We start from the raw sequence: 17,065 nt of genomic DNA, 5'->3' as shown, positions 1-17,065 counted from the left end.
TTCAGGAAAATAGCAAGTTACAAAATAAATATATAAAAATAATCAGCATTTCTAAAAAAAACAACAGGAAAAACCAAGAGAAAGTAATGGAAAGAAAAAAATCTATTCAAAATAACTACCCAGGGTTTGTATATATGCAGTTATGAAAAACTCATTATAGAAATAAAGGAGGGGCAGCTAGGTGGCGCAGTGGAGAGAACTCTGGCCTTGGTGTCAGGAAGACCTGAGTTCAAATGTGACCTCAGACACATAACACTTAACTAGCTGTGTGACCCTAAGTCACTTAACCCCAATTGCCTCACCAAAAAATCAAAAACAAACAAACAAACGAAAAAGAAATAAAGGACGACAATGAGAGATATATCAGTCATGGTTGGGTTGAGCTGTATTAATATATAAAAATACTACCTAAATTAGTTTACCGTTTAATGCCACAATAGTCAAAATACCAAGAGATGTCCTTATAAAACCAAATAAATGAATAACAAAATGTTTTTAGAGGAACAAAATATCTAGGATAAAGGGAGATTTTTGAAAAAGCAGGAATGAAAAGAGAAGAATGGAGCATTAATCATTAAAGCTATTTGATACTCATTAAAAAATAGAAAAATAAGGTAAGTGGAACAGATGAGATAACCTAATTGAGCACAAAGTTCAATAATTCTAAGAACAAATATAGTAGAAAGGTGACTATTTGATAACAACATCTATGAATACTAAAAAGTTTGGGGAGAACTTAGGTTTAGACCTAACATGATAAAATTTATAATAGTTACCAAATAGATATGGGACCTATATAAAAAAAGACATTTTTATAAAATTAAAGGAAAAAAGGATGAAGCTTTCATAAACATTTAGGGTGAACACTCTTAACAAAAAAAAAAAAAGGAAAGAGGTGATCCTAAAAGATAAAATGGACAATTTTGGTTGCATAAAATGAAAAAGTTTCTGCATAGATTTCTCTTCATGAGAAGAGAAATAGTTAACTGAGAAAAAAATCTTTGTATCACACATCTCTAATAAAAGTATGATGTAAGCAATTGACAAAATATATAAGATCAAAAACTACTCTAATATAGATAAATATTCAAAGGATATTGAATTTAAAAAAACACTGATGCAAATAAAAAACCACTCCAAGCTTTCATCTTGTATTCCTAAAAGTGGCAAAGATTATAAAAAGAACAGGAAAAAAGTTTTTGAGGTGCTATGGGAAGTCAAGTATTGTAGTGGAGCTAAGAATTGGCCCAATAATTATGGAAAACAATTTGGAATTATATAAGAAAAGTCATTAAACTACACCCTTTGACCAAATTAACTTACCACTGGGCATATACCCCATAGAGATAAAAAAAAACCCCAACAGATCCCATGTGTGCCAAAATATTCATAGAAGCACTTTCTGTGGTAGCAAAGAAAAAAAAAGACTATAATAAACAAAGTGGGAACTACTGATTATGGCATAGATGAATAAATTGTTATATACGAATATAATGAAATATTGTTGTGCCATTAGAAATGAAGAATTCAGAGAAATGTGAGAGGGCTGATGCAGAGCAAAGTAAAAGCATAATAATACACATAACGACTACATTCATATTGATGAAAACAACAGAGAAAACAAAATGAACTTTTAACTATAATGATCAATCTTGGTTGTAAACAACAGATGAAGAACCACCTGCTTCCTGGTGGAAGTTACAGAATGTGGCATATATTGTACAATGTAATTGGTATGCCCATTGGTTTTACTTTAACTTATTTCAGGGAAGGGTTCTAGTGAAGATATGTATTAGGAAATGAAATGAATGAAAAGGAAGGGAGGGGAGTAAATTGTGTATGTATATTCCCCAAATGAGCTACTAAAGAGAATTAATAAAACATAGGAAGAATAGCAGTTGAGAAACCTGGAAATTCACAGGAGACATAATCTAAGAAAGGAGCCAGCAATAAAACTCAAAATGCCTGTACACAAATGCACAGAGTATGACTAATAAGAAAAATGAACCAGAGATTCCAAGAGCAGGTAAGAGAGGATGAATAAAAAAACATGGCACAATTTCATAATAATATAAAAGAATGCGAAAGCTCAGAATGAGCTGAAGCTGGGGAAAAAAGCTAAGGCTAATAAAAAAGGGCTTTATTTATTTTTGCTATTTGGGGGAAAAGAAGGTCAAAAAGGATATAACTACTAAATGAGTGGATGGGATAAGGATATTTTGCCTTTGTTTTCTCCACCAAGGAGAATGATTTATAGATTTGAAAATAAATATGGGTAATGAGGAGTTAATACCCAAGATAATTAAGAAGATGGTAAGAGCATTTGAGCAGCTAGGTGGCACAGTGGAAAGAGTTGCTGAACCTGGATTCAGGAAGACTCATCTTTGTAAGTTCAAATCTGTCCTCAGACACTTACTAGCTGTGGGACCTTGGACAAGTCACTTAACCCTGTTTGTCTCCGTTTCCTCATTTGTAATATGAGCTGAAGAAGGAAATGGCAAACTACTCCAGTATCTTTGCCAAGAAAACCCCAAATGAGGTCATGAAGAGCTGTACATAACTGAAAACAACTGAACAACAAGACAGCACTTAACTGCTTTAGATATGTTAAGTCACTCTTCAAATGAATTACATCCTTCATTACAGAAGTAGTGGCAGATGTCACTACTGAGTTATACTCAGTGCCCTTGCAATAAAATCATGGAGAATGGTAGTGCAACTACAGGATTTGAAAAAGTCAAATGTCTCATTTTTTTTTTTAAAGAGAAGAGAATGGGGTCTGAACTATAAGTCAATGAACTTGACTTAAATTTTGGGTAATATTCTGGAACATTGTTAACAAGATAGTGAACATAAAGAATAGAAGTGATGGCTTCATCAGGAACCAGACATACAAGACTATCCTCATTCCTTTTGCTGGCAAAATTACTAAACTTGTGTAAAAGGAAAATGTGTTGGGTTTTTGTTTGCTTTTTATTTTTGAGATGGTTTCTCTATCTTTCCTTGGCTGGAAGTACAACAGCCTCTCAGGGACTTAATATCATTACTGATCCACTGATTGGCACAGGAGGTTTGATCTATTCTGTTTCTCACCTGGGCCGATTCAATCTTTCCTGAGGCAGCTTCACGGCCCCCTGATCCCAGGGGCTCAGCTTCTGAGTGAGGGACTTAATGTGGACACTTGATTGGCTACACTCAGTTGGGTTAGCCCCCTCCAGCTCAAAACTTCTGAATTCAAGTAATCCCCCAGGGATTATAGGCATTATAGGGATGTACTACCACTCCTAGACTAAGGGAATGCTATAGAAACAGTTTACTTAGGTTTTTGCGATGAATCTGATAAAGTGTCTCATGCTGTTCTTAAAAAAAAAGATAGATATGGGTTAGATCATAGTACAGTTAGATTAATTCACAACTTGTTGAACTGCCATGCCCATAGAGTGATCAATAGCTTGAAAAAGGTCTTTAGGAAAGTTCCAAAGAATTTGTGCTTGGCTGTCAGATGTTTAACATCAGGCATTCATGCCTTGGATAAATGCATCCATGATATGCTTATTAAATTTTCAGATAGCTCAAATTTAGGAAGAATAACAAACATTCCCTGATTGAGTCAGGATTCAAAATATCTAGACAGGCTAAAACAATGGGCTAAATCAAATAAAATAAAATTGATAGTAAAAACAAAGTTTTAAGCTTCATTCAAAAATCAATTTCATAAGTCCAACATTAGGGAGTTTTGGATAGACAGAAAATCACCTGAAAAAAAGATCTGGAGTTTTAGTAGGTATAACTTCAATCAGAGTAAATACTATGATACAATATCCAAGAAAATTAATGCTCTCTCAGGCTGCATTAAGATAGGCAAAGGTTCCAGGAATGAGGAGGTGATAGTTGTGTTCTGTTTTAGGCATCACATTTTAGTAAGCACACATTGATAAGTTAGAGGGTATTCAAAATGAGGGCAACCAAGGTTGCAAAGGCCTCAAATTCATGTAATTTAAAGATCAATTGATGGAGCTGGGGATGTTAAGCTTGGAGAAGAGAATGTATAGGGAGGGACTGTATCTGTCTCTTGCATATGAAAGGCTATCACGTGGAAGGAGGACTAGATCTATTCTTCTTAGCCGAGGAAGACTGAACTTAGAGCAATGGACAGAAAGCTGGAAAGAGGCGCATTTAGGCTTAATGTGAAGAAAAAAACTCCTAATAGGTAATTAAGATGCAGTGGGCTCTGAAGATGCTATTTAAGGTTTTCACACATGACTAGATGCCCATTGGTCAGACATGTTATGGAAGGGACTCTTTTATAGGGATTCATTGGATGTGGTGGCCAGTAAGGCTTTCTACTTCCAAAGTCTATGGTTCTTTAGAACCAAGGGTCAGGCCCTTTGGCAAATGACCCTTTTTTTTTTTTAAGAACTGGAAGCTTTTCAAGTGGCGTAGTGCCTGGAGGAAGGCCTCTGGCATATCTTTATGTACTTCATGGACATAAAGCAAATAAATAACCCCTGAATGAGCAAAGGAAGCTTTACCTTGTAGAAGAGCAGGATAAAGTTGATGGCAAAGGCCACAAACAGAGCAAGGAATCTCAGGTTGTAGAAATTCCTGGCCAGGTAATGCTGGAAAGAAAAGAAAATATATAAGAACAGGGGTGGGAGAAGGGAAGGTGAGAAGACATTTTATTCCTTTCTCTCTTCCATGTATTCTTTTTCTTTCCCAAAGTCATTTAAAAAATCTCACTAGGTTAAAATCTTCACTTGTCTAGTCACACCTGCATTGGTAATCACTCTTCTAGAATTATCCTGGCCTTCCTATCCCAGATGTCTTACTTTGGAGCAGCCAGGGAGTGATTTTAAACACTGTGTTTGAGGAAACCCTGCTCTGGACTTGCCCTTTTATAGGGAAGCTAAGTGTTCAAGGCTGCTGGCAGACAGTGGGTAAATATTCTGCTGTGAAGTGGTCATTGCAAATGATGATTAAATACAAAAAGTCGGGAATACTTTGCTTATGAATGAATAATTCTTACTCATGAGAACGAAGGCTGAAGCTGCTACCCAGCGAAGCTGTTTCCCAGGCCCCAGCTCCTCTCCCAGTGGAAGCTTTGGTTGCCAGGGTCCCCACCTCTCTTCTTCCTTTCTTCATTTTCCTCCCCAGCTTAAACCCTGGCAGTGCTTTCCATAAGAAGCTGTCACAGCTAAAGTATAGAATGGTAGTAGCTCAGAGCCAAAGAAAGCCCTGTTTCCTTTAGGGTAATAGACATAGTTACTGGTAGCATGGGCAGGGAAAATGTGCCCCCTCGAAGCTCCAGTCAGAGCTCAAAAGCACTTTCCCATCACTACAACATTATAAAGGTTAGTTGCGTTGTAGAGAATTCTATAGATCAGCTATATTATCAGCTAACTTGGTGTTAATAGACTAGTCCAGGGGTGCAGAACCTGTGGCCTCGAGGCCACATGTGACCCTCTAGGTCCTCAAGTGCAGCACTTTGATGGAATCCAAACTTTACAGACCGCAAGTTCCCCACTCCTGGAACCTTCATAACATTTTTGCATAACAAAATGTAACATTCTGGGTGACAATTTCCAAATGAAACACAACCTAAGGGGATTTCTTTCCATCTATTAAGGTTTTCCAAATATGTGGGAAAGCATTATATATATGAAGACTTTCTGTCCTCCTGGAGAGAAATTAAGCCAAAAAAGGCATGGAGTTCCAAAGACAAAAATCAATCACCAACAAGCATTTATTAAATGAGTATTATGTGCCAGACATGGAAGATAGTTGCTTGCTATTTTTCCCTTTTCTTGCCTTTCTTCTTTCCCCAATGCAAAAAAGAGAAAGATAAAATGGGAGGAACCGAAAGAGAATGAATGTGGTTAGAAGGAAGAAAGGGTAACCAAATAGCAAAAATGAGGTTCCATTGGACACTTCACACCCAGAAGAATGAGGAATACAACTTGAAACATGTGTAAACTATGTATGTTGGGTAAAGTGCTTACCAACATTTTGGTCTGATAGATTTCTAGGCCTTTGAAGAAATTGGCCATGAATGCTTCAGGCCTCTCCTCCTTTTGGCCATGACGGCGCTTCTTCTTGGTCCTTTCCCCACCCAGATTTTCATCTTGTTGCTGCTCCTCCTTGACTGTGTCCTGCTTTTCTCCATCTTCCATACTATAAAAGGGTAATAAGAAAATTAGCTCAGATTAGCTAGGAATGTCAGGCTCAGAAAGATCACAAATGAGAGAAAAACTACACAGAAAGAGAATTTAAGTTAGGTAGGAAGGAGACAAACAGGTAAGGTCCTTAAGGACAGAAACCCTGCTTTATACATTTCTTTATCCCACACAGCACCACCCGTGGTAGGTGTTCAATAAATAGTCATTGAAAGAATGATGAATGAATGGTGTGGTGATACTCTGGTACAGCTTATTGGCTCTTTTAATTTTAGATGGTTCTTCATTTGTGTAGTTATGCAGACTCTTCTCAGGAATACTGGTTCAAAAATAACCATTTTCTTTTATTTCAAGTTGTCATTTATTACATCCTTTTTTCATCCTTTTTTTAAAAAAAAAACCCTTCTCTCATTTACTTTGCACTTAATCTAGTATTTGGTTCTCTCAAATATTTTTCTGAAGTTGCTAAGTGCTGTGCACAAGGTGCATTCTTGGGCTAAACCACTGGGGATAAGAAAGTTATGAGATATAATGAGAAGTTAAGGCCTTTACAATGCATGTAATATGATGATTACAGCTAATACAAAGGAAAACGTGTCCCAGGTTTGAATATCTACTTTCCTACAGCATCATAACAGCACCAACAGCCACAGTGATACTAATTTAGGTGCATTAGAAGTTTCCCAAATCTGATTTTCAAAACTCTTATGGAAGGATGGGGAAGGAGTTATCTAAATATTAAGGGAGAGAAAGGTAAGAAGGGATTGTAGGAAGGGGGAAGGGTATGTGTGTCAAACCAACTAGGAAGATAAAAGAGGAGGTTGTGGAAAAGGAGGAAATGATTAAGAAGAGATCAAAGTCAGAGAGATGCTCAGTCCTAGGAAAAATGCTAGTTGATTTTTCACCACTGAGGTTTGGATGTGCAACGAATTTCTTGGTTATTAGCCATGGCAACTAGAAGAGGAAACACCAAGAAGGCATCAACCAGAACTTACTCTGCTTTCTCAGATTCGACTTTTCCTTCTTTTTCACTTTCGGTTTTCATTTCTGCTGCCTAGAGAAAAAGTAACAGTCAAACAGGATACCGTACTTCCTCCCTTTTTCTCTGGCTGCCTAGTTTTCCATACTAGTAGGAATGTTATATTAATAATAATAGCAATTGTTCACATATAAGTAAAGTCTATATGATTTACGAAGCACTTAACCTACATTATCTCACCTGAAAGATATCAGCAATATCATCAAGGTGAAAAATGAATCATTTTCCTCTCATGAGGATGTGGTCCTGTATGTGTTAATATATCTTGAAAGCCTAAGTCAACTATAGTAACCATGGCTTTTTAAAAGAGAGGCATCTTCTAAGTCACTGCAGATGTACCATCTCATGGTAACAAGCCTCCTTCTGTGTCTTGCTTTTTTTCAAAATTCACTGTGTTTAAACTTTGGCATTCAATGAGAACTAAATGTGGCTTCCCACCAAACATATGGAGGCTGGGATAGGGTTAGAGAATACAAGGTATGCCCCATAGACCATGGTGCATGATGAGAGCTCTCTGGTCAGTGGGAACTCCCTATGCTTTAGGTTCTCAGAGTTTTAGTATCCCAAGATCAGTGCAATTTAAAACATAGTTGATTTATTTAGCTACTGGCTTTAGGTAGCTACTGGGAGGTACATTAGCACTTCTGGGGATGAAGAAGGTGAGAGAAATGGATTATGCTTACCTGTGCTTTCCTTTTCTTCCGAACTGTGCTTTCTAATGTGGGGGGCCCATCATTTCCAATGATCTCAGAGAGATCCCCAAGGCCTGGGTCAGGACCATGCTTCGTGCCTCCCTCCTTCTTTGTGTGGAGCCCGAAGAGATCCGACATGATATCAGCCTCTCCTTTCTCGCCCTTTACAAAGTGCACAAGTTCAGCTGTGATGCTCTGCTCAGTTGCTTCTGCCCTTTCTGCTTCTGTAACATCATCATGGATGCCAAACTGTGTAGGGTCAGGCATGTCACCAAGGATCTTGGTTACTCTGATGTTCTTTGCTCCTTCTACCAAGCCACCCCCAAACACAGTGTTCCAGAGGATCTGAAAGATTCCCCACACAATGGTGAAGAACAATTCGAACAATCCCACAAAAAACATCCAGAAGAAAGAGAAAAACACTTTAACCAGTTCTTTGACAGTCATTTTCTTCACCTTCCTATACTGCTTCTTGAGGTTTCTCAGACTGGCCATTTTCAGAAAACTGGCCACATTTTTCTTCACTGAAACACAGGCTGTGGCAAATGCAGAAGCAGACTCCACTGATTTGTTTTCTTCGTCATCCTCCTCAGCTTCTACTACACAAGAAAATTCTCCTTCATCCTCCTCCTCTTCGGGCCTTTCAACTGAGTCAGGTTCAGAGATTTGGGATGCCAGCTGCATTTCAAAGATTGTGTCTTCACAGAAATTTACAAATAATTCCATCTTTTCCTGTTCCCCACCTTCATTGACAACATCAAAGATAAACTGTCGTTTGGACTCTTTAACCTGTGGTTTCTCCCACTGTGTTCGGCTAGACTCACTGATCTCGAAATAAACACGTTCAATTTTCTTGGCTCCACCCATTATCTCGATGCGCCCCAGATATGGTTCAAAGTAATTCAGGACACTTTCAGCTGGATCCAGCAAACACTGCAGGCGGGAATCATTGGGCATATGTTCTGAAAGATTGGTTAGTAACACAGCCACATTAAACCCAATGTCCTTGGCTGGCTCATGGAATCTGTCCACAAAATCAATGTAATTAAACATGTCATTTTCATCAGCCTCTGCACAGGAGAGGAGGAACTCAATCTCTGACTGGGGATACTGTTTCTGCCCTTCCATAGCTTTCTGGAATTCTTTCTTGGAGATAATTCCTTTTCCATCTTGGTCATATTCTTTGAAGGCATCTGAATTGGTTAAGTCCTTCAGTTTCAGGAACATGTCAAAGAATTTCAAGATCATTTCTACATTGGTAGATGACTCCACAAGGGTGTCAACCATCTGCTTGCCAATGGTTCCATTTACAACATTCCCTGTGAGGCAAGATAAACAGGTACACACACACATATATTGTTGTACTTGAATCATGGCAGAACCAACCAGGTAAAAATTAACTATTCACATTCATATGGTGCTATAAATATTTTTCCTTACAATGAAATTTAAAAATCAGCTCTCATATGTCAGTATAAACACTGCTTCTTTCCAACATGCTACATTGCCCCTCTAACAAGCTATATATTTTCAGAAAACTTGGAGGCCAATTGGGGTCAATTACCTGATTGTGCACTAAACTGTATGCTGGTAGTAAAATATGGAAATATGTGAGAGTAAATCAAAGCAAGAAAAGATGATTTACTAAGAAACAAGGGAGATAGCAGCAATAAAAGAAAAAAATAAATGAAATGGAGTAGCATGGTATCTATGGCATGCCTTCTCCTTTGGCATAGTGCCAGAGCAACTGTATCAGAGGAGTACAGAAGCATAAGTGATACTATTACCATCCCCTTGAAGCCTAAGATAGTTCCCTATTATATGGCATGGTTACAAAGGTTATAGAAGTCTAGCTGAAAAAAAATAAGAAAGGAAAGGGAACAAAGATTGGTGTTTTTTCCTGTAGATGTTTATGTATTTCCTATTGGCAGAAATTGGTTGGCTTTAGTCTTCTTTCCTTCCCCGCTTCCCCCCACTTATTCATCTATTCTCATTTCATTTTCTTCAGATTATGTCTTTCCAATATTTGTTATTAAGCTTGATTTGAAAGACCTGCCAGAAGGAAAATCTGAAAAATCAATGAGACTAGTACAATCACTCAACCAAGAAAATACGCAGCTATGAATTTATAATTCTGCCAAACAGCCTCACCTTCCAGGAGGGATAGGAGCATCACCACCATGTCCTGTAAGAGATCTAAGAGTTCTTTCAGCAACTTGATCTGACTGGAATCCTAGAACAATAACAGGAGACATCCATGCATTAAGTGATCCCTTAACAAAACAGAGAGCAATGAGCAAGCATACTATGCTTTGGGGTAACTGGCTTAAGTCTCCCCAGGCCCCCAAGAACAAACTAGTATTAGAGAAGATAAAGTATCACTGACACAGCATGGTGAAACCTATTAGAACATGGCATATTTAAATATATCAGAATATGGACATCATACAAATGGCTTCTTGCCTTTCCTTTGTCAGACATAGCAAAGCTAATGTAAAATATTAAGCCAACCTAAAAGAACATTCCAACACCTGAGATAAATGTGAGGCAGGCCACTGGTGTCCTCTTGCAGTTTAAAACCCCTATGAGTTACAAATTCTCCCTAGTCTTCCACTTCCAATACATAAAAAAAGATGTATCACCAGGTGTCCAAATATAAACCATGCCCCTCCCTAACCCCAACTTCCCAATGTCTCATCTCCATTCACCTCAACCCTCTTCCTCTCATGTCTCACTCCAGCTCTACCTGCCCTTTCCACGGTGCCCTATGGAACTCCCATTACATAGTTCACAAAATTCCCTTCCTTCTGGACCTCTTCTGATCTGTCTCCCACCCCAGTGATAAAGCAACCCTAATCACCCTTTCTAGAAGTCTCATACCAACTCCCAGTATTGTTCTTAGGCAGGGTGACAGAATACTCCTTACTTCTCACCACTGGGGCCATCTCCAGTTGTCCTGATGTATATCTTGCCACTGGGCTGAGATGGCTCCAGAGAAAGTGAGAATGGTGACTTTGCACAGCCCTCCCTCATTTAAAGCCAATTTGCCTGAAAGTCATGGCATCACCTTCCTGATGTCATGGTCCTTTTTGAGAACAAAGGACAAGCAACAACCTGTGAGTAGTACCAGCTGCCCCACTGGGGAACCAATTGGCCAGTTCCAGTTGGTCAACACAGCTTTTTCCTCCTCAGCTCTTCTCTTCTCTCCTCCTTCCTCTCTCTCTGTCCACATAGAGTATAATACCCTTACCTGTAGGTGATCTGCCCAAAGGAACGTAAATTTTGAGCAGTGAAACCTCCCAAGACATCTTGAGGTTTATGCTAGATTTATTTCTTAAGGACCAGGTCTTAAACTCAAATGGGCTCTCATGGATTGGCCAACAATAGGTCCCAGCCCAAGCCTTACCTAGTTATTGTTTAGGTGCTGATGGCTCAGAGTGAATGTAAATGGCAACTGTTTCTGTTTTGGTCAGAAACCCTGAGGATCTTCCCCTCCCTTATTGATTTTTTTTTTTGACTAGGTAAAAGAGGCCATTCTCAGTCTCATTTTTTAACCTAGTCTTAATCACTAAATGGGCATTGCCTCAGTCAAACTGAGGCCTGGGAAAGACCTTAATTTGAAAAGGCCAAGGTCTCCCACTGCATTTGGGGCCATCTCCAGTCATCCTGATCTATATCTTGCCACTGGGCCCAGATGGCTCTGAAGGCGAAAGTGAGGCTGGTGACTTTCCACAGCCCTCCTTCACTTAAATACAATTCACCATGGCATCACCTTCCTAATGTCATGGTCCCCTTTAAGAACAAAGGACAAATAACAACTCTTCACTGCTACTTAGAAACCTTCTGATTCTTTGAGGTTCACTCCATTCAAATTTATCACCAATTTATCAATCACAATTAGAGTAGCAGTTATATATCAGCCCTCAAAGGAAAATATTCTTCCTCCTTCCTTAAGGAGATTAGCTCCTGGGCTCACTGTCTTCCTTTCCATTTCAACTCCTGCCCTTATTCTTTTTGTTTGTTTTTTGTTCAGTTGTGTCTGACTCTTCATGACCACATTTGGGGTTTTCTTGGCAAAGATACTGGAGTGGTTTGCCATTTCCTTCTCCAGCTCATTTTACACATGAGGAAACTGAGGCAAACCAGATTAAGTAACTTACCCAGGGTCACACAGCTATTAAGTGTCTGAGGACACATCTGAACTCAGTTCTTCCTGACTCCAGGTCTTACACTCTATCCACTGCTCCATCTAGTTGCTCTGCCCTTATTCTAAGGGGCTTCAATGTCTATGTTGATATCCCCTCAAACATTGCAACCTTCCAGTTTCTCAGTCTCTTCAACTCCTATGACTTATTCCTCCATCCCACTTCAGCTACACACAGGGAATGGTCATACCTTGATCTTGCTAGCATCCACAATTAATTTCCCTTCAAGATGCAAAAGCTAAAATCCTTTTACCTTATCATAAATTTACATTGCTCTCTATATACCTCAATCCTCCTAAGAGCATTCTTTGTCCTCAATAAGCCCTCTATTCTTCATTACTAGGCCACTATTCTACCATTACTTTCTTTGCAATCTCAATTCTATAGTTAACCGGTTCAACTTTATATCATCCTGTGCTCTTGAATCCCTTGTTCAAGTTCACATGCTGTTGAATAGACCTGGAGGAAATCATAAAATAGAACTGATTGGGTGCACTACACATTTATGTTATCCAGTCTCAACCAGGTACTGAACATATTAAGACAGTCCTTTTACTCATCTCTAATTGATGCTCTATGCCATTTTTCATAGAGCCTAATCTAAACCTTCTCTTTCCTTAAGCTTACCATGCTATTTCCTCCTCACTCTTTCTCAGCTAAGAAGTTTACCTCATACTGTACAAGAAAATAAAGACATTTGCCATAAACTCCCTCTTCTTCCCATTTCTCTACACCTCAAAATCCTTTAACATCTCATTCTCTCTTTTATTCCACTCTCTGAAGGGTTGACCATTTATTTAAGATCAACCCTTCTAATATGCCCTTGATCCCATCCCTCCTATAATATCCAGCAGATAGATAATCCCATCATCATTCCTTCTCCATACACACTGAATAAACTCTAGTGGCTCCCTATTACCTCCAGGATCAAATATAGAATCATTTGTTTAGCTTTAAAAGTCCTTCATAACCTGTAGTCCTCCCTACCTTTCCAGTCTTCTTACTTCTTATATTTAGGTGCTCTCAAATCCAGTGACTGGCCTTCTTGCTGTTTCTTAAACAAGACACTCCATCTCTTAACTCAAGGTATTTTTAATAGCTTTCCCTCATGCTTTGTGTGTCCTCCTTCCTCATTTCCACCTCTTGGCTTCCAGGGCTTCAAGTACCAGCTAAAATTGTACCTTCTATAGAAAGTATTTCCAGATCTTCCTTAATGTTAGTACCTTCCTTCTTATAATTATTTCAAGTTTATCCTGCATATATCTTGTTTGTACAGTTATTTAGAGCAGATAGATGGTGCAGTGGATAAAGTGCTGGGCCTTGCAGTCAGGAAGACTTCTTTTCCTGAGTTCAAATCAGACACTTACTAGCTGTGTGACCATGGCCAAGGCACTCAACCCTGTTTGCCTAAGTTTCCTAATCTGTAAAATGAGCTAGAGAAGGAAATGACAAACCATTCCAGTATGTTTGCCAAGAAAACCCCAAATGGAGTCATGAAGAGTCCGACATGACCGAAAAATGACTAAACAACAACACAGTTATTTGCATATTGTCTTCCCCATCAGACTGAGCTCCTTGAAACAAAGACTATTTTTTCACCTTTTTTTGTATCCCCAGTACTGAGCATAGTGTCTGGCCTTCAATAGGTGCTAAATAAAAGCTTATTGGCTGCTAAGAGTTCTAGTTTTACTCTGACAAAGCAATTATTTACTTTATTAGGAGAATACGCCTCTGAAATATGTGAAATGTATCATGGACTACATTTCCTTCAAATACATTTCCCTTCAGAAGGCCATCTGTTGGGCCCTATGCTGTTTACAAAAAACAAAACAAAACAAAAAAAATTAGTGTAATTAGTGATAGGGCAATAGAGGGACTTCCCTGATTATTCTCTAAGATAGGTGCAAATAGATATCACAGTAATTGATACAGACAAGTCAATTCAGTGCCCTCACAGTCACTTCTCTTTCACAAGCCCAACGTCAAACAGGGAAAAATAAGAGGGCAAAAGAGGACATTCCAGGAGGCTAAAGGTAGGTGTGTCAGTCATGCACATTTTGGACACACATTATTTAAAGTAATTCTACAAATTCTCTAATCATCTTGAAACATGCTGAGGTTCTCTGTTATATGTTGCCATGGAGAGAGAAAATCTACCACTACACAAGCTATATTTATTTAAAACAATAAATATTTTGAGCAATCTTGATTCATTTTGTCAGATGCATAAAAGAAGAAGGGAATGGTGAGGGAGTAAGTGAGAGATGGAAAATCAAAAAGACCTGACATTGGATGGCACTGATTTAAAGTGCTTATAAAAGTTCAAATGAGGAATTAGTTACTAGGAAGTAAGAAGGACTGAGGTTAGGAAAATAAAGTACCAAGGCAATTAGGAAACATGGATTTGTTGAGTGCTTGAGGGAATTAAAAAGCATCCCATGCAAAAAGAGTTAAATGATACTAATGATTTTTGCTGAGCATTCCAACTTTATTTAGTCCTTAGTTTCAAGATAAGAGTCAAGAGTGCTCCACAGGGCCACCCCACCTATCTGCCCATCTATTCTTATTTACAGTGAAAATAAGTTTCTGGGCTTGACCTGTATATGATATGATTTCACACACTATGATACACTGCGGTTATGGGGGCTGTTACCTGAGAAAGTTTCATCTGCATGTTAGCAAACACGTGAAGGAAGCCAACAACTGCATCCCACAATCTGCTATGAGCCAGGCTCTGCTGGTTTCCAATGCAAGGGCCCTATGGAAACAAGAACAACTATCACGTAAAAGTCAAGTCATACTCCAAATCCTAGTCTGCCTATAAAAATCTCAAAGTCTCCTGTTTAGTTTACCATTCTGTAATTTAAAAATCATTTTTCATAACTTAGACAATTTTCCTTAAGTATATCATGATATTTTCTGAACCAGAACTGTTTGTGTAAAAGAAACCACACAGGTAATCTAGCCTATTCTGTTTCCTTTGGATATGCTATATACCTACCTCTATACCTTTCCCCTAGATCGTTCCTGCTGCCTGGAATGCCCTCTTTCCTCATCCTGATCCTACCCTTCTTAATTAACTCAACTCAAGGTCTGCCTCCTCGATGACACCTTCACTGTCCATTTTAGTTCTCAGTGACCTCTCTCTTCTCTGAACTGAAACAAACAGGTGTTTGTTATTTATGACACTGATTCAGAACTTGATTATAGACTGCTTTGTAATACCTCTTGTCTTGTTACTATTAGTCATCTTTTCACACATCTCCTCTACTTGACTTGAAGGCAGGGATGTTATACTGATTTATATCTTTCACAAAGCCTAACAAAATTTCTATACACATGGTTTGTGTTCTGCAATTATTTGTTGAATGAGTGACACTTATGATAAGTCTTCTCTAAGACATCACCTGGTACTAATAATTAGGGGTTGAAGACTCAATTTTGTTTTAGGAAAAGTTCATTTGATATATAACACAGATGTATTAAAAACCTACTTAAAATAGTAATACCAGATTGAAGCTACTCTACCTTTATACATTTTGCTAGGCTTTTTCAGGAAATGTCAGGTTCTCTACATGGCATGATTCTCTGTGTAGGATCTAGGCACTAAACCCAAAATCTACCCTGTAAGTTTTAATGTTTTCTACATACAACTTATGTGCTTCAAAATAACTATCTAGAGCCCATCTTTTAATAATTCAAAAGGTCTTAAGCATTTTAGTTTTGATCTTATGATTTTAGGCAATAATCTTAAGATTTTTTTTTGTTTTGTTTTTGGCAAGGCAATTGAGGTTAAGTGACTTGCTAGTGAGTTTTATGTGTCTGAGACCGAATTTGAACTCAGGTCCTCCTGACTCCAGGGCTGGTGCTCTATCCACTGTGCCACTTAGCTGCCCCACAATCTTAAGATTTAAAGGGTGAATTATGAGGGAGTTATTTTTTCCTCAATGAGAACTAGAAGCCCAGAGCGGCTTGATGGCTTGCTCTAAGACACACAATGAGGGAGTAAAATGATCCAGATTACTTAGTGTTTTATTCTATACACCATAAAAATGTATATGCCCATCATTTATGCATGTGTGACATAGGAAGTGCAACATGTTTATAATCATGGGCTCAGTAATATGTTACCTGGATGTATTCTGTGAGGGAATTGAAAATCTGTTTGGTCACAGCTAAAGCTTTGGAGAAGTTTCGCTGTCCAGATTCATCAATGATGTCCTTCCCTGAATAGTACCAATAGAAGTCACTGATTGATTCCTACAAACAAACAAGATAAGTTAATTTTTTTTATCCCTTACAGCCAAACTAAGTGTAACATAATGGTGCAGGGGAGTTTCCTAACTTCCTATTTCTGTTCAGCCCTGGCACTACCTTGGGACCCCACAAAAAGATACAGAGACTCCAGATGGCTAACATCTCCCAAGCTTAAATGCCCCTCTCTAAGGAAGAGCAGAGGGCCTAGCTAGAGCTAAGTGGTTATAAGCAGCTCTTCTTAGAAACCATTTAGACAATAATGAAAAAATGCAAAGTGAAGATCAGAAAGGATTACTTTTTCATTTTCCCTAGGAAGTTTTATTGTTTGCTCCTTTTTTTATTTTTATGGGATTTTCCTTAGACATGGTAAACTCCATGACCTTCACTAAAATTCTTTACATTCATTTTATTCACAAAATTCCACTCACCTATCTGTCCTATACTAAAATTTTTTCCCCTTCACTATCCCTTAAACCTTCTCTGCCCCAGTTATTTTACAACTGCTGCTCATTAAATCTAGATTAATATGAGTGAAGAGAAATGAAGAATGGAAAAGAACTGGACATTTGTATGCATAATGGATAATACAGATTTTGACTTCCTCCTAAAGTATATGCTTAAGAAGTCTGAATCATCTGGAATATTGCCTCAGCCTCTCTATTCACTACATCTGTATAGCTAGAGACTGAATATTTCCTT

At 38.3% G+C, this 17,065-nt stretch overlaps 1 protein-coding gene across 1 annotated transcript in view; it reads right to left on the bottom strand.

Annotated features, from left to right (window-relative positions):
- RYR3 (ryanodine receptor 3) overlaps positions 1-17,065 on the bottom strand; it is a 579,223-nt gene that overhangs the window by 35,827 nt on the left and 526,331 nt on the right. The window contains exons 87-93 of the mRNA XM_027869916.1: positions 16,241-16,369; positions 14,763-14,867; positions 10,056-10,137; positions 7,896-9,223; positions 7,169-7,227; positions 6,000-6,171; positions 4,533-4,619 (exon numbers count right to left, since the gene is read on the bottom strand). Of these exons, the coding sequence (XP_027725717.1) occupies positions 4,533-4,619; positions 6,000-6,171; positions 7,169-7,227; positions 7,896-9,223; positions 10,056-10,137; positions 14,763-14,867; positions 16,241-16,369 (1,962 nt within the window). The remainder of the gene's footprint in view (positions 1-4,532; positions 4,620-5,999; positions 6,172-7,168; positions 7,228-7,895; positions 9,224-10,055; positions 10,138-14,762; positions 14,868-16,240; positions 16,370-17,065) is intronic.

This window comes from Vombatus ursinus, unplaced genomic scaffold (genome assembly GCF_900497805.2).
Source record: "Vombatus ursinus unplaced genomic scaffold, bare-nosed wombat genome assembly UNPS02014794.1, whole genome shotgun sequence".
In the NCBI taxonomy this organism is placed as follows: Eukaryota; Metazoa; Chordata; class Mammalia; order Diprotodontia; family Vombatidae; genus Vombatus; species Vombatus ursinus.
Note: the sequence above shows the minus strand (reverse complement) of the source record. Positions and strands in the feature narration are given on the sequence as shown.